General features: G+C 48.1%; 1 protein-coding gene across 5 annotated transcripts in view; it reads right to left on the bottom strand.

Annotated features, from left to right (window-relative positions):
- Positions 1–24,084, bottom strand: part of flt1 (fms related receptor tyrosine kinase 1) — a 28,093-nt gene that overhangs the window by 2,035 nt on the left and 1,974 nt on the right. For 2 of the 5 annotated variants that reach the window (XM_018761034.2, XM_018761035.2), the window contains exons 2-29: positions 22,552–22,648; positions 22,034–22,245; positions 20,586–20,710; positions 17,113–17,275; positions 16,343–16,479; positions 16,019–16,190; positions 15,702–15,819; positions 14,967–15,136; positions 14,700–14,847; positions 9,564–9,684; positions 9,252–9,360; positions 7,229–7,582; positions 5,944–6,090; positions 5,718–5,849; positions 4,519–4,619; positions 4,263–4,398; positions 3,957–4,061; positions 3,576–3,689; positions 3,311–3,399; positions 2,434–2,545; positions 2,206–2,303; positions 1,865–1,987; positions 1,608–1,719; positions 1,368–1,467; positions 1,002–1,107; positions 524–630; positions 328–403; positions 129–213 (exon numbers count right to left, since the gene is read on the bottom strand). In XM_018761034.2, coding sequence (XP_018616550.2) covers positions 129–213; positions 328–403; positions 524–630; positions 1,002–1,107; positions 1,368–1,467; positions 1,608–1,719; positions 1,865–1,987; positions 2,206–2,303; positions 2,434–2,545; positions 3,311–3,399; positions 3,576–3,689; positions 3,957–4,061; positions 4,263–4,398; positions 4,519–4,619; positions 5,718–5,849; positions 5,944–6,090; positions 7,229–7,582; positions 9,252–9,360; positions 9,564–9,684; positions 14,700–14,847; positions 14,967–15,136; positions 15,702–15,819; positions 16,019–16,190; positions 16,343–16,479; positions 17,113–17,275; positions 20,586–20,710; positions 22,034–22,245; positions 22,552–22,648 — 3,669 coding nt within the window. Of the gene's footprint in view, positions 1–128; positions 214–327; positions 404–523; positions 631–1,001; positions 1,108–1,367; positions 1,468–1,607; positions 1,720–1,864; positions 1,988–2,205; positions 2,304–2,433; positions 2,546–3,310; positions 3,400–3,575; positions 3,690–3,956; positions 4,062–4,262; positions 4,399–4,518; positions 4,620–5,717; positions 5,850–5,943; positions 6,091–7,228; positions 7,583–9,251; positions 9,361–9,563; positions 9,685–10,947; positions 12,177–14,699; positions 14,848–14,966; positions 15,137–15,701; positions 15,820–16,018; positions 16,191–16,342; positions 16,480–17,112; positions 17,276–17,447; positions 18,809–20,585; positions 20,711–22,033; positions 22,246–22,551; positions 22,649–24,084 lie in introns of those variants that run through there. The other 3 variants (XM_018761036.2, XM_018761037.2, XM_018761038.2) reach the window with 3 other exon arrangements.

Raw genomic sequence — 24,084 nt, 5'->3', positions numbered from 1 at the left:
AGCATGTCACACTTGTCCCTTTGCAGTGAAACACACTGAGGATGAGACTTTAAAGTAAGTTGGACTGGGTTTTGGTATTGTTAACTGGGTGTAGGCAGTATAAAAGACGGTAGGATAAACTGTTTTACCCAGTAAGGGGAGGGGTCTTTCACTCCACTTCACGTGCTGTAGCTCTTCCGACGGGAGGACCATGCCACTGTCTGTCTGGTAATCCTGCGAGAGACAGTAATACATCATGACAAAAAGGCCCCACCGTTTCCACTGGTGATAAAGGCTACCAGTGCTCCCTTCACATTTACTACAGTACACCGGTACATCGGAACTTACATGAGAGTGCTCTGCGTCCCGGTCAGGAAGCTCCTCAAAGGTGCTGAGGCCTGCAGCACTGGGAGCTGTGGGGCATCTGAAATGTTCACGTATGAAGGAAAAGGAAATGAAGTCCTTGTGTAGCACACGAATGCATCGCGGTACATCTTGCCTTACTGGCGTTTTAACCCGTCCTGTACCCTGATCCTGCCCTTACCGTGGACTGTGGGACTTGAGTTTGGAGGCCTGCAGGGGGTGCAGCTGAGCCAATGTACTGGGGTGGGTGGGGGGTGTGGGGCTCAGAGGAATGTAGTCTTTCCCATCCTAGAACGAAGGCACAGCTGAAGAGCAAGAGAACCTCGTGGAGGGATCGCCAGGCCGAGGGCATATGTGTGGCGGATGGGCCAGGTGGGGGTCAGACAGCATCTTTCGTAGTGCAGCGTTTACTTGAAAAAAACACTATGTATTCACTTTTATTTCATTCTTTGTTTGCCTTTGGAGTTGAGAGGCGAAATGGAAATGACAGTCATGAAATATTGCGAACTGGAAGTCGGCCGACTGCTGACTTTGCCTTGTGAAGCTGAATGGTAAGTGGATAAGAAGATGCCAGAAGCTGAATGCTGCGGGACCATGATGCCTTGGGAGTCCCGCCGTGTGCAGCGCGCCACTTTCGGCTCCTTGGTCTGCGAGCTCACCTGCTGGACTCGAGCCTGCAGCAGGTCCCCAAGGGTCTCAACCAGCTCAGTGAAGGTTGGCCGCGCGGCAGGGTCGGCTTCCCAGCAGAACAACATGGTGTGGTAGCTACGGGAGGGAAACCAATGTTATTCTTGGTCCAGCTTAACACTGAAGCATCAAATCCGTTACGCCCCAATGCTGAACATGAACCATTTGATAGAAACCATCTTCTGAGGAGACCTGAACCCTCCAAAAGAAAAGTGAGGTGTCGCTACACCCGTGTAGCACTGTGTGCAGGGTTACAGATCTGGGTAAACTGGTTTATGCTGAAGAAGGTGCAGTGTACCGCGGTGCTGGGCTAAGAGCGGTGGGGGCGCCTCACTCACATCTCTGGGGTGCTGTAGTCTGGGGCTCTCATACGTGTTCCCTCCTTCAACCTGTGGCAGAAGTCCTCATCCACATGAATACCTGGGTATGGAGAAGCTCCTGTGTACAAGACAGCAGCATTTCAGAATCATCTTGGCTGGTGTGATCAACTCCAGGAAGTTCTAGTGTCACCTTGGAGTGGAGTGGTCATTAAACTGACCCACTAAGACAAAAGGGTTCCTTGTGTGACTAACGCTCACCCAGAGAGAAGATCTCCCAGAGAAGAACACCAAAGGACCACACATCACTCTGTGTGGTGAAAACCTTGTCAAAGATGGACTCTGGAGACATCCACTTCAGGGGCAGCCTTGCCTACACACAAACACACACCTGTTACTGGTGCAAATGACGATGTGTGTCAGTTACAAGCTGGATCCAGAACCTCTGGCGGGTTATTGCATTACAGTTTTGAAGACATTAGGGGTTTGCGGTACAGTGAGGAGAAGGGCTGTCTTACGTCTCCCTTCCTGACGTAGTCGGGGTCCTTGTAGACGTCCCACGCCAGGCCGAAGTCACAGATTTTCACCACGTTGCTCTCAGATAACAGGACATTCCTTGCTGCCAGGTCCCGGTGGACGCACTGCAGTTCACACAAAAGACGGTCATGGAGGCAACCATGAAACCTGGCTTTAGAGCCACAGCCAGCCACTGAGTGTGCAGCCAACCGTTCTCCTGCTGTATGAACACACACATCATGCTCTTCAATGTCAATCTGACGATTAACTCTCGGAAGCTCAAGGACTGGCCCCTCACTTCAGTCACCACATCCTGCCAAAATGTAGAGGAGGAGATGAGAACCTTGCGAGATGCTAGGAACTCCATCCCTCGTGCCACCTGGAAGCTGTAGGAAATGAGGTCCTCTAAAAACAACGGAGAGTCCCAGGTGGAGTCAGAGCCTGCAAAACCAGGAGGTAATAGAAGAAAAGAAGCACAGGAGATGGTTGGTCACAGCTCTACAAACCAAGCCCAGTTACATCCAGGCTGCCTTCTTTCTCACACTCTCCCATTGCCCACTATCATCATTACCTTCATTGTCCTCACAATGGTCTCTTTCCTCTTCAAATCCAGAGCTGGCTGTACTCTGGCTGCTAGAAACGCTAGTGAGACGTTTCTTCCCTCCATTCTCTTCACCCAGATCCTGTGGAATCCCAAGCAAAGTGAGCATGATGATCAGGATGCTGTTGAGCAACGTACAGCAGTGGGGAACAGAGTAGAAATGTGGTATTGATGGAGCAGTGGCTGCTGTGCAGCAATTTCTAGAGCGGCACAGATGCAGCAAGTGCTGCCGTGATTGGAGCTGACATCATACGCTCAAAGGATATGGGTTTGAATCCAATCTTCTGCTCTACTACCATTGACCAAAGTTCTCAGTCAGAGTTGCCCTATTAAAAATGACCCAGCTGCATAAAGGGACAGCAAGTAATGTAGTGGTTAGAGCTGCTGCCTTTGCACCCCAAGGTTGCAGGTTCAAGTCCTACCTCCAGCTCTAGTACCCTTGAGCAAGGTACTTACTCTAAATCCCTCCAGTAGAATTAAATTACCCAGTTGTATAAAAGGATAAATAACTGTAGACGCCTTAACATTGTAAGTAAATGTAAATCATGGTAAGCCGCTTGGGAGAAAAGCATTATTTAAAAGTATAAGGCATTTATCCTAAATTGGTTCAGTAAAAAAAAGTACGCAGCAGTGTAAGTGGGTGGAACGTTGCAGAAAAGTATCAGGAAAGTAGATAAATGTAAGTGTGATGATGATGTGCAGCGTGGAGCAGCGAGTGACCCTGATTAGCAGTGGCCACCGTGGAGTGGTGTGCACCTGTGCTAAGTATGGCCAGGATGATGATGATGATGATACAGAGAGCAAAGTGACATCCGGGGGGGTCACCCTCCCCAACACACACACACACCCGCTTCAGGAGGAACACGTCCCGCTTGCTCTTGAGGTATGCCGACAGGTTGCCATATTTGCAGTACTCCACTATGACCAGCAGGGGGCCTAAAAAGTAGGAGCACAAGCAGCGACACGGAACACACACAGCCTTGTGGTGTGGGCCACATTTTGGGAAGGTCAGATGTTATTAAGTGGCTCGGATACCCTGCGGTTTAGTTCAAAAACAAGGTAACATGCACCAGTAGCTGATGAAACACACAGAGAGAGCGAGAGATACACACCTCCTGCTTTGGTACACGCTCCCAGAAGGTTAACGACGTTTAAGTGGTGCCCAATGTGGATCAGGATTTTCAGCTCTGTCATTAGGGCCTTGTGCTCGCTGGGCGTGGCACCGTCTAACACACACACACAGTGCTGTTGGTATGGTATTTCACAGCACAACTGTAATTTTACATATTGTGAGGTGTCAAGAACTATCCTGCACTGTGCAGTAATGTAAAATACAGTAATCTGTTACCAGGACCTTCCCTGGTAAAACTAACAGTAACAGTGGGCAGTAAACGGTGTCTGACAATATAGGTCTCTACATAAGATCTGTTCCAAGGTCAGTGCAACATCTGGGGGCATAAATGAAATGAGAGCAGTGGGTAACTTGTCGGTACCTTTGAGCATCTTCACAGCAACAGTCTTGCAGCTGATGGAATTGTTAATGCCGAACGCTGAGGCCTGCATCACCTTTCCAAACGCGCCTTGTCCCAGAGGTTTTTCTACGACATACATAGCAACGTAAGAGCAAAAGATGAAAGAACGGGGCTCTCAGGGTGACACAACTCACCCACCCCAAGAGCCATTCGGAGGCGTCGCACGCTACATAACTCCACGAAAGGTAGGATTAAACTCTACGAGAGAAGCGGACAGATGTTAATGTCGATGACGCTCAGTATAAGAGCACTAAGAAGGTCGCGCACCCAGTTTGAGGCGGTGTCTGGGGAACTCCCACTGGCCGGGGTCGTAGGGCAGCCTCTCGCACTGCTCGTCCAGCGCTCCCTCCCCGGCGTCCACGACGATTGACAGATAGTCTGTCTTGACACTCGAGGAAGTGGGCTGAACAGCAGACGCATTCAGAATCTCTGTTAAATTGCTCTCCTCGGCATCATGTTCGTGGTCCCAGCCGTCATCCCCAGTCCCGAATCCCACGAGGCAAGGAGGCCACGGGGGTCCTACCTGTTTCAGCTTCCGTATGAAGAGCGTGAGGAGCAGCCAAAAGAGGGTGGCAACCACACAGGTACAGGTAATAGTGGCGATCTCCAGGGACGACTCATGGGCTGAACGTAAAGACAAACACAGCTCTCTACATGTGTAACTGACACAAACCCGAGGGAGCAGGAACTTTCCGTGGACGAATCTGTTGTGTTACACAGAAGAGAAAGGCCAAAGCTGACCTGGTCTTCAAGACACAGGGAAAGGAATTTGTGTGTCCCAAAGAGTGTGCAGCAGGAGAGCGTAACAGGGAGAATGGGGAACGTCAGCATCTGACAAGCGGTGTGCAACACGAGTGCGTAGAGTGTCGTGTGTTTCACCTGCACTTGTGCTTGCAGTCCAAGGAGGGGCGCTACAGAATCACCATTGGCGTGTGCTCTGGCTCTCCAGAATGTGGTGGAAGAAGAAAAGTATTCAGAACAAGAACTCATTCATGTCTTTGGTTTTTTTGACGATGTACAAATAGCTAAAGAGTTGACTGGTTGAAAAGCGGGGAAGGGGGGCTTCCGAAGGAAATCTAAAAGGGAGACGGTTTCCTTCCTAACTGGGTATAACGGTAACAGTGAGCCCTCCGCTAGCGCGGTTGCTTGTATAGCGTCTGCTGTTACTAGACAGTCGGCCTTTCGGCTCCATCCTCCCCCCAGGATCGCTGTTCCAACTGCTAATGCTAAGCTAATGCTAAGCTAATGCTAACTTGCTAGGGCTTCACACACAACCAATGTGGGCAACATTAAGACGACGAAGGAGCGTCCTGTTGTCCCTGATTGTAGCAGCATACTGTGTTTTGCCCGACTGCATGTACTGTGCATCACCAAGATGATGGATTTAGGGTTAAACTGGCAAGATCTCATCATCTCTGGCCCCACATTTTCATTTGCGTATGGTTTATTTTATTCAATTAGGCTAATCATCGTTTTGACGAAGATGATGGTCACGATGTTGATTGTACCAGTTATTGATAATTTAACTTCATTATTGTTCATTGTGATCTTTTTCTTTGGAAGGTGTGTGGTTTGGAATCGCACACAGACTTTTCATATGTAAGAAAAATGATTGTTGTTTGCCGCCAGAAACGAGTTCTGAAGAAGACAGCAGCCAGCGATAAAGAGGCAGAAGGAAAGGCGGTTGAAAAAGTGCACATTGGGAGGCAGTGACTTCTTTACCATCGACCCAGACGTGGGCAGAGCTCTCGACAGAGCCTTTCTCGTTGGTGACCTTGCAGGTATAGAGTCCTTCGTCTTCAGCGGTAATTCGCTCAATGTGCAGTTTCCCTCCGTCTGGGCTCAGCAGAATACCTGGCCAAAATACCCAGCATGCACCAGTCTCAGTGTCCAGTTTTCCTGGCAGGACATGTTCACGTGCACGTGTGTGTACATTTGGCTCTCTCACCAGATCCCTGATGCATCCTCACATGGTCCTTGTACCACGTGACCTGTGGACGGGGCACCCCGCGGGCAGGACACGCGAGGGTCATGGAGCTGCTCACATTCACAGTGCAGTCGCTGAGGTTCTGCAGCAGCACGGGGGCCTCCAGAGCTGGAGGGGGTGGGGACTGTCACACTCAGTAGATCACTTCAAGCAGCTCTCCTGGCAAATACACTCGTGCTATCGAAGTACGCGGCTATTTTCTACCCAAGGGGCGGCGAGAAGAGGAACTACATTCAAAAACAAAAACGCTAGTGAACACGGCAATCGAAAAAGTCATTTTTTGGAAAAGGGAGAAATGCAATGAAGAAGCAGAGTGGAGTAAGGGGCGCAGCCCCAGGCACTGCAGATAGCACAATGCGCCGTCAATGCTGCACACCTTACTTCCCTGGGTTGTACCCAGGGACACCTGGTAAAAAAAAACAGGCCAAACTGTGAGTAGAACACTGTTTCACTCGGAAGCAGGAAGGAAGCATACATCATAGCATAAATCTATCCTCTCCTTCTCGCCATTGTTTGAGGGACTCTACCGAGGTACGAGGAAGTGCACATATTGAGCATGAATGAAAGAAGGAGCAGTGAAGCGAATGAACACGAGAGTCTTGTTCCAGGATGATTGCTGTCTCAAACAACTTCCTCTCCAACACCATTGATTATTGTCTTTCCTTGGTCCTGACAGTGTGCGATTGGCTGATTGTTCTGCGGCCCTGGAGCTGGTGCACACGTAAGTGTGGGAAGCACCATTGTTTACTCTTTCTCCTGATGGGCGCTCATTCCCATGTGAAAGAGGCGCTTTGCTCTTTGGACAGCAAGGGAGGGGTCACAGGAAGTTGCAGGACTCTGTTCCCAAGGACCCGTGCGTGTGCACGCACGTGTGTGTGTGTGCGCGCGCAGCCACGTGCACATGTGCACTTGCATTTGTGTGTGGCCACATGGTTCCGTGTGCCTGCATACAAATGACCATTGGCGAAAGGATCTGAACATCAATGCATGCTTGCGGCCATTATCCCAAGACTTGTAGCTGTACACAATCAATGAGCGGAGAACTGCTTGCTGAAGCCACTGTTTGGGCCATATTAATATACACTTAACCTGAACAGCTCCACAGCAGAATCCTTCCATACCAAAGCGATAAGTAAATGATGACACTAGTACGTTAAATGTGGGAGGCTGTGTGTGTTGTGAGATTGTTGCAGACAGAAGGATGGACAGTTCTTTTCCATTGAGCTAATGGACGCAGTGGGCTCACCTATGACCTCTATACTGGTGTCCAGGTGAACCTCCTTCCCTGTAAGCAAGTGTTGGGCGGAGCAGCTGTAGGTGCCGGAGCTGTGTGCCGTGAGGTTCCTCAGGAGCAGCCGGAGCGTGTTAGAGAATGGCCCGGACAGCAGATCGCTCTCGTGGCTCGGGAGCTGAGCTCGTACCTCGGCCGCGGGAACGGCTGTGCGTCGGGACGAGGTCCCGTAGATGGACTTGACTGCAGGTGTGGCCCGATGCCAAGACAGTGCAGTGTACAAGTGCTTGCTGGCTCGACACAGCAGATGGAGATCTGCTCCTTCCCTGGGCTCTTCCTCCAGGTCAATGGTGAAGCCTCCGGGAGTGTCTGAGAAGGAAGCGTGGTAGGACGAGTAAAATGAATCTGACACGTACAGAAACTGTGTAAAACATACATGTCCTTGTGTCTCCCATCAGGCCAAGCTTCTGTGGTCCAGACCGGACTGCGTTCTCGTAACCTTTGATGACAATGTTGAATAGCCATTGTCGGTTAAAGTAACAAGAAGAATACGGTAAAAACAGTTTTTATTTACTTTAGCCATTTGAAACTTCCCGTGGAAACAGCCCTCTGGTTTCCTGATGGAAGATAATGTTTATCTTTCCCGAACACCACCAGGACTCTCAAAATAAAGTGCATTAGGCGGCATGGGGAAGTGGGCCGATAAGAGGCGCAAGTTCCTGTTAACTCACAAGCTACACCCCTGCCCCGTACCCATGGCAACGGGAAGTCTCATGCACACCTAAATTGTAAATCTCTTAGTCAGGCACTAACAACATTAACAGATTCACTTGAACTAAAGGGCGTTAAGCACAAAGCTCCATGTGCCAAAAGAGTGCTTACACTGAACGCAACTACAGACAGCGGCAACATCTGCACTGTAATTATTGCTAACCTACATTTACGGCAGTATTTCAGTTTTTTTATACAGCGTAAATCAAGTAAGTGAAAATACTAAAATCTTAATAAATATATCATGAGGATTTGTAATAACAAAATGCTAAAAAAAAAAATGTAAAAGCCACAAAGGTTCACCTATTTTTTCAAGCGTTGGACCATGGGGTCATGGCATTGCACAAGTGGATATAAATAATGAATGGATTCTTTTTAAGATGCAGTTATTTTGGTTTGATTCATTTGTTTTTTTATCGTTTTAGTTTTTTTAATGCTCATATTTATAATGAAGTACTTTAAAGATGTAACCTTTTTTTATTTGTACAAGCAGTTTTGCTTTTTGCACTAAATAAAATATTTTTATGAATGATTATTAATATGACTGTTATGGTTATTATAATTTTACTCTTATTGTTAGAACACCACCTTCAAGGCAATTGTTGTAATAATACTTATACCTTGTAATACTTGTAAAAGGTTGCAGAGCCAATTGTCAAGTGTTCATAAAGTGTCCATGAGACACAAACAGTAAATCAAATCACAGTAAGTCACTGGTAATGATATTGCCTTTCAGAAGAATCCTTTGCATTCTATCATTTCAACTTTTAAATTAATAGGTAAGACTTTTCTTTGCCTTTTTAATGTTTAGCACTTAATTCAAAAGTGCGTTAGGGCTCGCTGTTATTACACATGATAAAGAACCACAAGTAGCACTTTGTTTGACTTGTCTTTAGGGAGGAATACAGCTGGGAGACAAGGGGCGAGATGCATGGGGGGAAGCCATACCCTGTGTCACGAAATGAGCTGAAATCTCCATGTCGATAAGGGGTTTCTCATAAATGACTTTTGCATAACAAGTTTGAGTTTTGTAATTCATGTCAAAATTTACATTTGCATAGAAATCTGAATTCTCCTAATAGCATCTGGGGCAGTATTTTGCCAAGAAATACATAATAAATATCTGACCCGTGAAATGTTAAAAAATCCATTACCTTTATACTGTGAATTTTCACTATAAAAACCTTGTAATAACCCGATAGTATAGGGATTCACAGTGGTGGTATTAATGGGTATGAATTTGTGGTAAAGTCCTGACCCACTGTACCTGTGATGTAAAAGCGGCTGTCCCTCCAGTCTTGACCCACATGGTTGGAGGCAACACAACGATATACCCCAGACACAGATGCTTCCGCCACTGTCAGCACCCCCACCGTCTGTGGAAAAACAGACCATTTCAGGGTTTAACAAAAACTCAAGGAATTCATCACGCACCATGCTCACGGCAAATATCACTCTCCAAAGAATACAACGCACCAGTTTACATGGTGCTGGGAACCGCGATGCCAACCACTTTAACAAAACCGTATCTGCACCCTGCCGGAGCTGGAGTTGTGGCCACATTCCGAGATGCGCTCACCTTGTTCTTCCCCTCAATAACTTCCTGCCTCTGACTTATGCTCAGGATGCGGTTCTCTGCAGATGCGATGTTTGCGTTGACCTCCACGGGGGTCCCTTTTGCAGAGGATGTCTGCTCGCACCTGGGAAGACAGACGAGGGAGAGATGAGCATCTGTCTGGGTGAGATGTCGTCATCAGTCATGGGCTGCGCAGCAGGTGCAGTAGTATCCTGTACTGTGGTTCTCTCGCTCAAACACACTCATTCCCACACCATGCAGTCACACACCCACACGGTGCATATTCACCGCTGCGAACATCACGCCTGTCGTCTCATTACTTGATGTAACGGAACCAAGTCAATAAGTGGGATTTCCACTGGGAAGCCTCAAAATAAACGGTTGCTTTTGACATGAACATGTTTTCAAGAACAAGGCTCATGGCTTATTGTGCCTTGGGTGAGCAATTCTCACATGACATGTGAAATAGTTGACTCGTCACTCCCGGCACTTGAGGTACGTGCTCACAACCACGTTGCCCAGCAGCTACGTGTTGCTGACTGTAGTCACGCAGCCGTGTGCCCAGTCCTGTTGGGTTAGTGCAAAACGTTGCTGTGATTCTGTTGCGCTGCTGATAACCAATATCCTCCCCCATCCCAGAAACCCTCCCAGGTTTGGATGAACACTGATTGCTCTTCCTCTTGGCAGAGACAGCTGAATGCCAGTGTCCTGTTGAGCAGACGGGACGTCCCCCACTGAGCGCCATGCCAACACCTTCCCCCATACCCCTCAGCGGTGTGGCTGGATTCTCCCACGCCTCCCAGGAAGCCCCGGGCTGTTGTGGTTACACCTTGCGGAGCCAAGCCCACTGACTGATGACATGCGAGGGAATCTGCAGGAAGCAGTAAGAGCAGCTGCAGAAGTAACTCACATTACTGACCCTCATGGAGAGTTCAGATTTCAGCTAAAACTCCCACAACACAGAGCACAAAAACAACATGCAAACTGATCTTTTCCGATACCATCTCTCACTAGACTCAAGAACTGCCATTTATACCTGTACTGAACAGTACCATGGTACTGTCCCACTTGTTTCCCACTTTTGTGTTTTATATGGGTGCTGCAAGTGGCTGCATTTCAAACGAGTGCACTTCATGTCATACGCTGCAAGGTGCAAATATTTTATTATAAGGGTGTTGTGCCTTGATGAATGTTTTATGTAGTTACCGTGAGTGGAACACGTGACAGGTGAAATGTGAGGCTGCGTTACATGCATGGAGATTGGGTCAAAGAAGAGATTCAACTTCCATATCACACAGAATAAACCTTAGGAAAACTAAGCAAATCGTTTCATAACATTTAATGTAAAACCAAAAAAAAAAAAAAAAAAAAAACCCATACATTTAATATGACATTTAAAAGAAAAGAAATAAATCATTTATCAGCCATATTACAAATGTGGCCATTGTCATGAGTCAGTTAGTGGTATAAAACTATTAAATATTAGATTTATATATTACTCAGGAATATCTTTACAAAGTGAATGAATCACATTGGGACTGAGACCCGTAAAGTAAGACACCTCAGCATGGAGGGTCACATGTCAGCAGCGCAAACACACGCAGACGCACACACGCTCACATCTCCTGACACACAAAAATAATTCTCACGCTCGGGTGCGTACACACAAATGGTACAGAAGAACATCCGACACATGACATCGCATCCGACACATTACAAAAGACAACTTGAGTGTGAACAGAAGGATGGTACTGGACAGTCATTAGAGCTCTGGACTGTGGGGCAGCCCTTAGAGAAGCGCTCGACTGTGCCCCACGCGTTGAAATCCTCGAAAGCTCGGCGAGGCGCTCGTCTCTTCTGGCTCTAGTTAAGTGTGAATATATATGCAGATAAACACACACATCTGGGGAGAAATCACAGCTTCCGTGGATGGTAGAACTACTGGAGCTGGGCAGGGGTGCACGCGAGGTTCACACATCCATTATAGTACCAAGGTATCACACTGGGAACGGCAGAGCATCTTGAGTCTGGTGGACGAGTGACAAGTAGGAAGCGGCACTTCTTAGGGCTCAGACACAGGAGGAAGGTCTCTCTGTCCGCGACGGAGCACAAGGTGCTTCATTCCAGAGAGAAATCAATAAATTAACTGAAGATGGTGGTTGGAGAGAAGCTGCGGCCCCTGGGTGCAGGTCATCCTGTCCGGACTTGGTTCTCCCCCGCAAGCAGCACTCCCAGCATGCTCTGCTACGTGTCCCTTGGGTAGGCAGTGTCGCTGAGGGTGCTGCCGTGGAAACAGCCGTGATGGGATGCGGTGGGGGGCGGGAGCTCAGAGGAGAGGGCTGAGCTGGGGCCAGGGTCTCAAGAATAGATCAAGCTCGTGAGGAAACAGAGCGTGCCACGTTTGAAGACGGGGGACAATCATGCAGCGGGGAAGTGTCTCGCGCCGGGGAGGAAGCCAAACAACCAGAGGAAAGCGCTCTGATTTTCGCACAGGAAGCTGGCTGTACTCCTGCCGGAGCAAGATAAGAACGCTCCCAGGGCCGGTCCCTAGCAGCCGGGGCCCTGCACTGTCCCCTGGCCTCTCCGGCTCAGCGTCAGGCTAGCGGCGCAGGGGTGCTAGAAGGAACAAGGGCCTCATAAGGGTTCCATCCACTCAATCACATCACTGGTACAAGCAGCAGCTGAGGGCTCGTGCCATGACAAAACCTTGAGTGTCACTCATCGTCTCTGCTGTCCTCCTTCATAAGAATCCATCTTTCAGGAAGGGTTATAGAATGTCAGCACCAAGAAAGCGTGTCGTGTAACCGGGCTCTTGGAGTGAGGGGGTTGTCGGGACAGCTGGTGGCGTAGTGCTTAGAGCTCCTGCTTTTGGCCCCGCAAGTCGCAGGCTCACATCCCACCTCCAGCCGTAGTACCAGGGCAAAGCACTTACCCTGAACTGCTCCAGTAGAATTGCTCAGCTGTATACACGGGTAAATATTGAAACCCTAACTCGAGCTCACGAGTGTCGGAAGGGGTGTGACACTGACCCCGCACATAACGGCACAGCCAGAGATGAACAGTGACACACAAGGTTTTGTCACAGCACTAGAGACATTTGTCTCAAGGGTGGAAATAAGAAACAGTTCCGCTCATTAAATGAGATGAAGACACAAGTAATGCTCTGCTTTTAAAAATGTCCACTGTGTTTACAAGGCTGAGTTGCATAGAACAGACATGACAACATGGAAGATCGGGACACAGCACTGTTGGAAAGAGAGGAATTATGGGGGAACCATGATGTGAGTGATGTGTGAACATTGTGTGGTGCTGCAGGGCTACTGCTGGACCCAACCCTCGCTCTCACCCTAAACACACGTGGAGAGGCTGCAGTAGGACAATGAATTTAACAATCAACGCAAGAAGTGTGTGAAAGGGTATAAATCCTGTCCACAGACTATCAACACTTTAACCCTAATGGAAGGCTACACCACTAAAACTGCGTTTGACTGTAATAAACATTTTTATACACAAACTGTATAAAAAGAACCATTTCTCTTCCTCTCAAAAAAAAAAAAAAAAAAAAAGTTTGCAAAGACACACATATACAAACACACAGACACACTACTGTATAGTTATTCAGCTTTTATGTCCCTGAGTGACACTTGAATCAACAGTAAGTGTGTGATGGTTTGACTGTGTGTGTGCAGGGGTGTAACACCGTGTGTAAAGAATGCATGGAAGACTGGCTGTGAATGAACGTGTGTGTGTGTAAGAAAGAATGTTTTTTTGCCAGTAGCCATCTATGTACGTGTCAAGAGTGGTTTGTGTTACTGTGAAATACTGTGTGGTTATTCATATTCAGCACTGCGTGCTTTAGAGTGTGTGTGTGTAAAGATTTTTCAAATCTTGACTGACCTTTCTAGATGACGCCCACATAATATTGAAGAGAAAAAAAAAAAAAAAAAACACCACGACAGACACTAATATAGGGTCAAAATGTTTTGTCATTAACTTTTATGCTCCATTGGTGACTGGAGTTATTAGTCATTTGCTGCATTAATTCGAGAGCTGGTGCAAAAGCTCCACAATGACAGGAAAACATGAGTGTGTGTGTGTGTGTGTGTGTGTGTGTGTGTGTGTGTGTGTTGTGTGAGAGAGAGAGAGAGAGAGAAAGACTGTGCAGATATTCTTTGACATTGGAAAGGTGATGTCTTCGAAATGCGCTTCTCAGACCGTGGACCGGATCTACATGTGGGGCCCTCAGTTCTCATGAAAGCCGTAAATGGTGTGTGTGTGTGTGTGTGTGTGTGTGTGTGTCTGTGTGTGTCAGAGTGTAGAAAAGGCATCGCAGGATCCTTCCGAGAAATAGAAACAACAAACAATCCTGTCACCCTGGATCCTCAAGAGGAAATTCATTAAATCTCAGCGTTTGATTTAGAAGTGAACACATAGAGCCTGGGAACACGGAACTGGGATCCATTGAAGTTGTCTTGCGCCACACACGTACACATGCAGACACACGCAATCACAGGGACACTTACAGATATGCACACATACAAACACACATGCACAATTGATACACACAAACATTCGAGCACGCAGACATACACAAAGGCACATTAAAGGCCTCCACAATGATGTCTCCTGAATATGAGAAGGAAATGCGGTCTGAACACATACTGAGGTAGACAAAACAAAGTCTCCACACACACACACACACACACAGAGCTCAAAGGCTACACCAGGACTACACACCCTCTTGAACTTGTACATTTAAATTTAAAACTGCTTTTTCACCATTAAGACAGAACAGAACAAAATATGTAGAATAAAAATATTAAATATCCAGCCAGTTAAACTGTTAAAAGTACATGACTGGAAGCTAATCAAGGTCATCTGCAAAAAAATATTAATTTTTCTGGTTCTGGGAGCAGCCAAAACGTTTCAGAATAGCAAGTGTGTCCATACGAAATCTGTTAGTCACTAACTTTGGCTAAGGGTCGTGTCAAGGAGCTGTGGTCATGGCAGCAGTGAGCAGCAGCGGTCAACAGTGGTCCACAGTGGTCAACATGAGGCAGGGAAGCAGTGGTCAAAGTGGAGCTCAGTATGAAGGAGTGTGTTTATGTGCACATCTAGCTCAATCAGGAGAACACTTACGGGCCTTTCTGTGGACATGGGTACCAAAGCCAGTGGATCTTAGCGGGCGGAATCCCTGCGGAGGTACAGAGCAAAGCCCGTGAGGTGCCTAGACGGACGATCCCCGAGTCCTGGAGCGACACTGCCTTCTCCTCGATCTGGGGCTTCACTGGAAACGAAATGAACAGTGCCGAAGAGACATTTTAGTGTGTGGGGATGACAGTTCGACACACAGCCTGGGCTCAGAGCAGTGCAAATGTGCGCGAACAGGACAGGTGTGACACTCACTGTTCACCACCAGAGAGATGGTCAAATTCTTGTACAGCCTGTACTGCTGGATTCCCACCAGGACAGTGTAGACTCCAGCATCCTCTGGTGCCACATCACGGATCACCAAGGAATTGCCCTCCACGTTGTAGCGCGAGCACCGCTCTGCAGCCACTGCTCCGTCCTTCAGCCTGCCACAGGAAGCGGCTCGGGGTCATACGCGTCAACCATTCATGTACACATGAATCGCTACACATGCAGTCATATATGAATACTTGATAAAACTAGCAGGGCTGTGGCAGGTTTGAACGGCAACTCTTTTTTTTTTTTTTTTTTTTTTTTTTTTTTACAGCTTTATCTTCACAACCTGTGTTGTACCTAAAAACCACGAAACTGAAATTGCCTGGTTTATCAGGTATGTCTCACACGTGATCACTAGCGACAAATACAGTACTGCTTGATAAGTGCACACAGATATTCTGTTTACTCTGAGTGATATGCAACTTTGTAAAAGCAGAAAAGCATCTGCTGAATGAATAGACGTCGATGTCCACGGATTCTCTTAATGACCACGAGCAGCAGAGTCTCCATCCTCGGTCTCGGACCAGACCAAGAGGAGTTACTGACACTGATGAGCACTGACACTGTTCTCTGGGCATTAGGATCACTTTGGGCACAAGTCCCAGCTTAGTAAACAGCTCCAGGGATTCACAGCTGGTTTTACTGCAGTACAACAGTGACAGGGATAGCTCCTACCAGATGACCTGGGGCGTGGGGAAGGCACGCAGCTTCACGGACAGTTTGTAGGCCTTCTGTCCAGCCAGGGCCTCCAGCAAAGGTCCATGTCTGTGCTTGAGCCGAATGAAGGGCTGGTCTGAGGGGAAAAGAGATGTGTCAGGACCTGAGGGCAGCTACGTCCACCTTACTAACCATAACTGGGCCACAGGATCAAGAGCGAGTTCAGGCTGACCAGCTGAGTACTGTTACTGTGAAACGATGCGGGTGTGGCAATGCTGCTCACTGACTCTAGTAAAATGGATGCAGCGGTGGGTACAGATGTTTGTGGTTCTCACCATAGACAGTGAGGGAGACATTCGTTTCTCGAGAGGATGGGCCGCTGGTCACGCGGCAGACGTACAGCCCGTGGTCTGACCGCCTCAGCTGGGGGATGGACAGAATGCTGTAGAAGACCCGGCTGGATTGGCCCTCCAAAATACGACGGCTGATGGAGGCTGAGCCATCGGTCTTTCATGCGCACACACAGGAAGGCAGAATGTCAGCAGAGCAACACACAGAGTCTCCTCAACTTGGAAAGGCACAGGAAGCGAGGGGAACGTGGGGGTACGATGTGTCAGAATGGAGAATTAGCTGCACCTGCCCCATCTACCTGCTCTCACCTGTCCAGGATATCTCCAGGTGATGGAAACTCGGGAGTTCCATGCCGCTGTAACGGTACAGTTGAGAGCGAAGCGGTCTCCTCTGAGGGCCAGCAGTGGCTCTGTACTGTTCAGATACACATCTAGGATCTTGTTCACTGCGGACACAAATAAAACGGACCGATTTGCCCTTTCGGTGTGCATTTCATGCCATTATCCATTTATACAAAGAGCTCTGGAGAGCATGTTAAAGCTTTACTGTCACAGGTTAGTAGAACAACACGCACACACACAGAGTAAAACCTTCAACAAGGCAGAAAATTATGGTTCAATTATGACACTAGCTGATGTTCAAGCTCTGGGCAGTTTGGTGGGTTGAGCAATTCTCTCCTCTCAACCACTGACTGCCTCCAAGCGTTAAAGGATGGCCTCAAAACACACCTTTCAGTCATGCCTCTCTTTTGATCTCCTAACACCTATAGTGTCTGTATCTGCATCACACTGTCTGTCACCATCATCTTCACATTCCCTGTGAAACAGTCCTACAAACCGCTACTCATGTGCTGTGTCTATGAGACTGACTGCGCTTTCATAGTCACGCATCTTCATCTAAAGCTCTTCATCGGCTAAATGTAAAATGCATTTTTTATTCCCGGAGCTTTTTGTCTGAGAGCACAAACGTAAATGTAAGCTCACGCTTGCAAGTACAGTAAGGGGAAGTGACACGTCCAGAAGAAGCAAGACCTCAGCTGTAGGTGCTGAGCATAAGACAGCAGGTCGAGGGACTTCACCTTGTCTGTGAGTCAGGTATTTATTGCTGTACAGAAGCCCGTCGACTGTGATCTCGCAGGAGAAAAGCCCAATGTGCTGGAATGTGGGGTTTGGGACAATGAACCCCCGCATGCTGTTCCAGATTATATTCTTCTGGTCTGGAATGAGCCTCTGTCCCGGAAACTGAAAGGGACACACACAAAGGCGTGGTACACGTCCATGAGATCACAAGAAGGAAGCTCTGAGACTCTTGAAGGGCTGTCTGCACAAGACCGGGGAGGACACAGCAATGGTGTTAGAAGGAGGATATGCCTGGAGGACATGAGACGCAGACTCCAGGAACATGGAGTCCTACCTGTGGAAACTGCACACGTCGCTTCTCAGACTCCCGAGCTGCAGAGACGATTTGGTGCAAAGACTGTAGTTGTATTTACTATGGTAGCTGTGCCCTGTGAAAGCATCTGCTCTTGACCCCACACCCCTCCGGTGGGAACTGGATGAACACTCCCAGTGCGACTATGCCCCCCCCACCTTCTTGCCCTGGGTGGGAGCCTCAGGATGAGGGAAACGTGACTCCAGCCCATCTCCTCACATCCTGTTACTACAGGAAATAGACCCTCCGCTCAGCCACAGGTCAGTGAACTGGAAGAGGCACTGGATGCATTCACGGCACAGGCAAGAGTTTGGCCTCCTGAGAACAGTCCCCTGGTGAGAGTAACGGGGCTAGAGACACAAACGAAGTGTAAAGTCCTTCCAGGAAAAAAACACTTGAGAGCGTGTGACACTCAGAGCGGGTGGAGGTGGATGTGTATTTTTAGAGTAATCACCTTTGAGGCTCCAGAACTCCAGAGACCGTACCTGGATGTAAACACTGAATGCAAACAGAGCTCATTTTGGGTCACACTCACAGGTCCCTGCCCATCGTCACGGCAAGGGCTGGACCGGTACACGTGGCCGCTTGTGTTCCTCTTTGAACTACAGTAGACACACCCCTCGCTTAACGGGCTTCTTGGAGTCTGTGGAATTGCCCGTTAGGCACTTTCTGGCTGGCAGGGGATCCAGTTACCATTATTTCCTTTGGGAAAAAGATCATTGATCCCCAGGTTTTATAAATAAAGACTAAACTAAGATATATTTTACGCACAACAAAGACAACACTAACATTTTCCATATTAGTTGCACCAAAAAGATTGTTTCTAGCTCGGCTTTTAATTTAATGCTAGAAAAAAGAAAGTGTTTCTCCAATGCAGCACCATGGGGGTCTGAAGTCTAATTCACAAGCCCCATTGGGCAAAGACAGCTGATAATTTGGCTGACAAATCTTTATGATATTAAGAAATATCCAGGATATTTACTAAGAACTGCTTCAAACCACACAATCTTCCTTTGATAGCAAGATGAAGGCCTTATGTACATTAGTGTAGAGTTCTTCTGTTATTAAAGCCGTGTTCATGACTGTGGCTCACGTGTGGCAGTGTGTCCTATAGCACGGAGGGTGGAGGAGGATGAAGAATGTCCCCATCAGCTGTTATTCAAACCTTCCTGGGGTTAGGAGGGCGAGCGACCCTGACACACACTCCACACCTTCCCCGTGTTCAAGTCCCTCTAGAGACGAACACCACGTCCTCAGTGCTGCTCTCTCAAAGAACAGACATTTTCACAATGATTTAAATAACTGAGTTCATCGTTCCATGTTTATATCTTATTTCTATATAGGACTCTCAGCACCCAGGTTTGTATCCCACCTACTATTCTAATATCCTTGATCAAGGTACTTACCCTGAATTGCTCTAGTAAAATTACCCAGCTGTATAAATGGATAAATCTCTGTAAGACACTTAGGAGAAACCTATAGGCTAAAATTCTAAAAAAATACAGCTAATAATAAATCAATACACTCGTTCTGTTCTGATGTTAAATTGAAATGAATCAATATTTGTGACTGAATCAGAGTATCAATATGATTTTTCCATGTCGTGTTGCTCTATAACTTTCTCTACATTGTTAAATGCATTTATTGTATTCTGTAACGGGGGTGCGGTGGTGCAGTGGGTTGGACGGGGTCCTGCTCTCCAGTGGGTCTGGGGTTCAAGTCCCGCTTGGGGTGCCTTGCGGCGGACTGGCGTCCCGTCCTGGGTGCGTCCCCTCCCCCTCCGGCCTTACGCCCTGTGTTGCCGGGTTAGGCTCTGGCTCCCCGCGACCCCGTATGGGACAAGCGGTTCAGAAAGTGTGTGTGTGTGTGTGTGTATTCTGTAACTTTAAGTGTTCCCATGACTGTTCATTCCATGTTTACTTGTTGAATGACACTGACATGGGAAGGGTGCGTGCGTGCGTGCGTGTTGTCTTCCTGTCTGGCGTGTCTTCGTCAGGATGACACACAGCACATCTGCAGAAGAAGAATGACTGTGTGTACAAAGTACTGAATTCATAAGCCCACCGCAGAGGTAAAAAGGGTATGTATTTACACACACACACAGACTGTCTGAAATTGCTTGTCTCAAGGGGGGTTGCGGCAAACTAGAGCCTAACCCGGCAATTTAAGTTCTAACAATTTTTCATTACACAGAATCCCATTATGTGCCAGATGAGTGTGGCAGACTCTTTGAGTGAAAAAAAAGCAAAGGGTGGCAAACAGTGAATATCCAAGTTTGTGCTGCACTTTTCTGGAAGTGGACTGAAGTAGTCAATGGTCAGAATTCACTTTGAGTCTCACTTAAGTAGTCAAACTGCCCATGCGCGTGCGCACATGTCTACAACCGCCTGTCCCAACCGGGGTTGCGGTGAGCTAGAGCCTAACCTGGCAACACAGGACGCAGGGTTGAAGGGGGAGGGGATACACCCAGGGTGGGACGCCAGTCCGTCGCAAGGCACCCCAAGCAGGACTCAAACCCCAGACCCATCAGAGAACAGGACCCGGCCAAATACACTGCACCACTGCGCCCCCCGCGGTAAAATAACAAAATAATAACATTTATAACAGTAAAAGCAGCAGCTCTGTGCTATTCTGTGCCGTATTTTTTTCTCTTTTTTGCCTGTGCTGTTTTACCAGACTGTGCTGTGACACAGTGCAGGCAACCCACTACTTCGTACAGCAGAGTCTCTCCCGCCCTCTCAGATCACAGCTGCAGAAGGCATCAGAGGGAGTGTCTCTCAGTACTTCCAGCCGGTAGCTCAGGGCACGCCAGACTGCATCCTGTCTCCTGGGGCGAGAGAGTACCAGGGGGCAGAGGAAGCCAGGGGGCGCCGCTCACAATGAACGCCAGACTGATGCCGGGGGCCATGTGAATGTCACAACAAACTTGTGGATGTATGATGGATTGTTCTCGGCACCCGCCCAGCACCTCTAAGTAGTATCTACAGTGCAATCATCATTAGAACTGCCCCCCTGACCACGGTACTAATTGCAGTACAGTCTGTGAAATGGATTTATTCTTATGATGGGATTAGTCTTGGCTGTAGGATTATAGCTGTGTCAGTGTACAGAGAGCCTTACCTTGACCAAAGACACTTGCAGGTCAGGGGTTGTGACCCTGCAAGGGAATGTTAGTGCCTGGCCCTCCTTCAGGTACAAAACTTCGGGAACCTCTGTGTGCATTTCCACAAAGGGCTGATACCTGCCTGGAAGACACACACCTGAGTCAGCAAACACACTTCACTTACTGAGCTGCAAAGCAATACCTTCGTTAGGAAATACATGCTCCCCCAGTTGCTCTCACTCCATCACACACTTCCATAGTGCGCGCACATAAACAGACACACACAGTGGAAATTTATTTTTGACTTCACGTGGAGTTCTCGCTATTGTTTCCCTACTTTGCTTCACTGCAGTTTTTACAGTATTCTGGAGCCATTTAAAGGGCTGGGTGTTGTTCCTCTATTGTTTGCTACCATGGCGTTCTTAAAAGGAAAGAAATCTCTGAACGTTAACAAAAGTACCCCAAGGACTGCTTAATGCAGCTTCCTTGTTGTTCTTTGATTTCAGGAGGAGGGCTGGGGGCCGTTAACACGGCCAGGGGACCCGTTGCTGGACGGAGCAGACAGAGCGCTTCCAAGGATCTCACTCCACCCAGCAACTGCCTCCCCACCTGGCAACAGGAGCCTCTATCCCGCGACCTTGAATCTCACCATCTTCTCCTGGCTGCCAGCATATGGGAGGGGGGGGGGGTCCATGAAGCCCTAGCCCACCACTGCCCCCCATCCTATGCCACACTCTGTGTTCCACATCCCCCCTTGGCCCTACCTCCCCAGGGCAGGATGTGGCACAAAGGCCTGAGAGGGAGATAAGATCGTTGCCATGGGAAAAGCCTGGACCTTCCATTGCAGTGCTATTTCAGTCCCAGGTATCGGCAAAAGAGCAGTTTATATATAAAGAAGCACGTAGTGAGAATGATTGTGACAGGAGAAAAAAGGGGGGGGGGGGGGGGGGGGGGACCAATTCACTATCTGATACGGTAACAAAAAAAATGGTCATAAGACATTAAGTAAGAAATTATTTTGTTTGGAGCCAGAGTGAGGACGAGACAAAGACCCTATGAAGATGAGTCAATGGATGGAGACGGAGGAATACGATTAGGAAAAGTAAAGATGTAAAAGTAATCTTACACTGACTAGTTTTTGCACAGGCGACACTTTTCTCCAAAGCGACATACAGCGTTAAGCTCCTCATGATGATTTACCCATTTATACAGCTGGTGGGATTCGTACCTGGGTCCTTTGAATGCAAGACAGCAGCTCTAACTACTATGCCATCTGCTGGCCCTGGTTAGTAGCTGAAATGTGTAAAGGTGGACTCGTACCTGAAAATGAAAGCACGGTAATGCAACCACACAGCTCAACTCAGACTAAACTGCCCTGTGAGCACAACTGTGCACCTGGACACTCTTGTGCCTGTATCCCTGTGCGCTTTCAGGCTTGTGTAGCTGCGCAGGTACTTTCCCTTACCTGTCACGTAGACGTAGACAGCAGCCTGCTTCTTGTGGTTGCGCTGGTATGTGCAGCTGAAGGAGCCCGTGTGCTTGACCAAGGCTGGGCTGAGTCGGAGGCTACTGCAGTGCAGCTTGTCCTGCTTCCCACAGCGATGCTCCACCACGGTCAGACTGTGCAGATCCTTAACCACAGTCTTCGGGAACGTCCAGGACAGCTCCCACCGGCCCCTGCGGCCAGAGCCTCACATTACCATCACCGAAGACATAACCACCTCTTCTCATTCCTTCTTGTCACCCCGCTTTCATACCAATCTCACACAATAATTGTGGCAGAAGCAGCACAGCAGCAGAAATCGGTGATGAGGGACATGCTACGTACAAGGGTGGCTGTTACCCCAAAAGGGAATGCACATGGTTTTTCAGGGCTCTGAAATGTGCAACTAACTGGGGATGAAATGTGGTAGAACTGGCATTCACACCCCTGTGCTGGTCCCGCTTCAGAAGCCGGGAGCAAACGGCTTGGTGTTTACTCACTTGCAGTTCAAGTGCAGAGTCTGGTTGGCCTCCATTGCAAGGTACCGGGCCTGAACATCAAGCACCGGGGAACTCAGCCTGGCTTTGGATTTCTGGCCTTGAGTGAGAGAGAGAGAAGGTGGGATCTTAATATGTCAGCAACAGCATCCTTCCTGCTGTCATCAGTCCTTACTGTGCATTGCCATCTACTGGCCAGTCCCCACTTGACTTGTTTGACACCTGCCCTATGTGCACAGGTGTGTGCGCGCGTGTGTGTGTAGAAGCCTTGACCGAAGTGCCCCATGTGTGCAGCCATAAGCTGCCCCATGTCAGGAAATCACACCCTGTGTGCTGTCATACACCGTCAGTGCAATGCCATGTCCCGACACATCTGTCTCTGCTCCCTCAACGCTCAATATGTAACGTTTACAACATAACACAACTCTGTATTCAAGTGTGCTGTAACAAAGTGCAGCACATTTCACTGACAGGTGAGTAACAAGGAAATTATTAAAACATACTTGTATCTTTGGATTAAGTTCAAGGAGGATTGCAGAAGATCTTCCTCAAAAAATCTGCATGACAGTTTTCTGGACTGCCCAGGAATTTAAACCATCTTATCACAGCTCTTCATAAGTTTGGCTTGATTTATTATTTACTGAAAAAATGAGCCCTGACACGAACCTCCCTCTAGTCCCTAAGACCAGTCACCAGTTTAATGGGTCTTGTCAAGAGCAATCAGAATCATGCACTGAAACAACAGAAATTTGTTCTCTTCCCTTTTTTGAGGAGCTGTGTCAGTGTTGCAGTGCTGACAGACCCCACAGACAATTAAAACATCACTGTAACCCTCCTGCCACCAGCCACTGCACACCTACCCCACTGCTACCTGCTGGCTAGCTAGAGCAGCTAACTGCACTGCCTCCCTTAGATCTATTTAAGACAACCGAGGTGCTTGAAGAAACCATCGCTTCAATGCGCTTTAAATATCATAAACGCCCTGTACTAACACTCATTTTCAAGGAATGAGTAAAGACAATGCAGCTGGAAGGCGCTCTTATGGACAGGCACACAGCTACGTACAACACATCCTCCACCCTCCAGCTGTCAGGATGACCGACTGCTGACCACCGCAGAACAACACACTTGTTGCCGCTGGCACCGTAATCATCTACTGCTGACCATCGCTCTAAAACAGACCTTCCATCGCTGACACCTGATGCTCTGTTGTTCAACATCTCAAGTGCACACCTTCCATGCCTGGCACTGCCATGACCTTCTGCACAGGATCAATAAGGAGGACCCACCCAAGCCAAGCCGGGCCCCAGTATGACCATTGCTTTCCTGTAAAAGGAAACAGACCGATCTGTACTTCTCAACTAACGGTTTAGGTTTTCACTCCAGACTTACTCAACTGCTCATGGAATGACTAAGTGCAGAGATTTCGCCACCAGTCGAGAATCAGAAAGTTTTTCTTAATGGTAAAAGCACAGTAACTGGTCTTATGACAAATCCATCAGCCTGTAGCCCTAGTAAAGTATAAATATTGGAAGG

Source organism: Scleropages formosus, chromosome 24, assembly GCF_900964775.1.
Source record: "Scleropages formosus chromosome 24, fSclFor1.1, whole genome shotgun sequence".
Classification (NCBI taxonomy): Eukaryota; Metazoa; Chordata; class Actinopteri; order Osteoglossiformes; family Osteoglossidae; genus Scleropages; species Scleropages formosus.
This window is presented reverse-complemented; position numbering and strand designations above follow the sequence as displayed.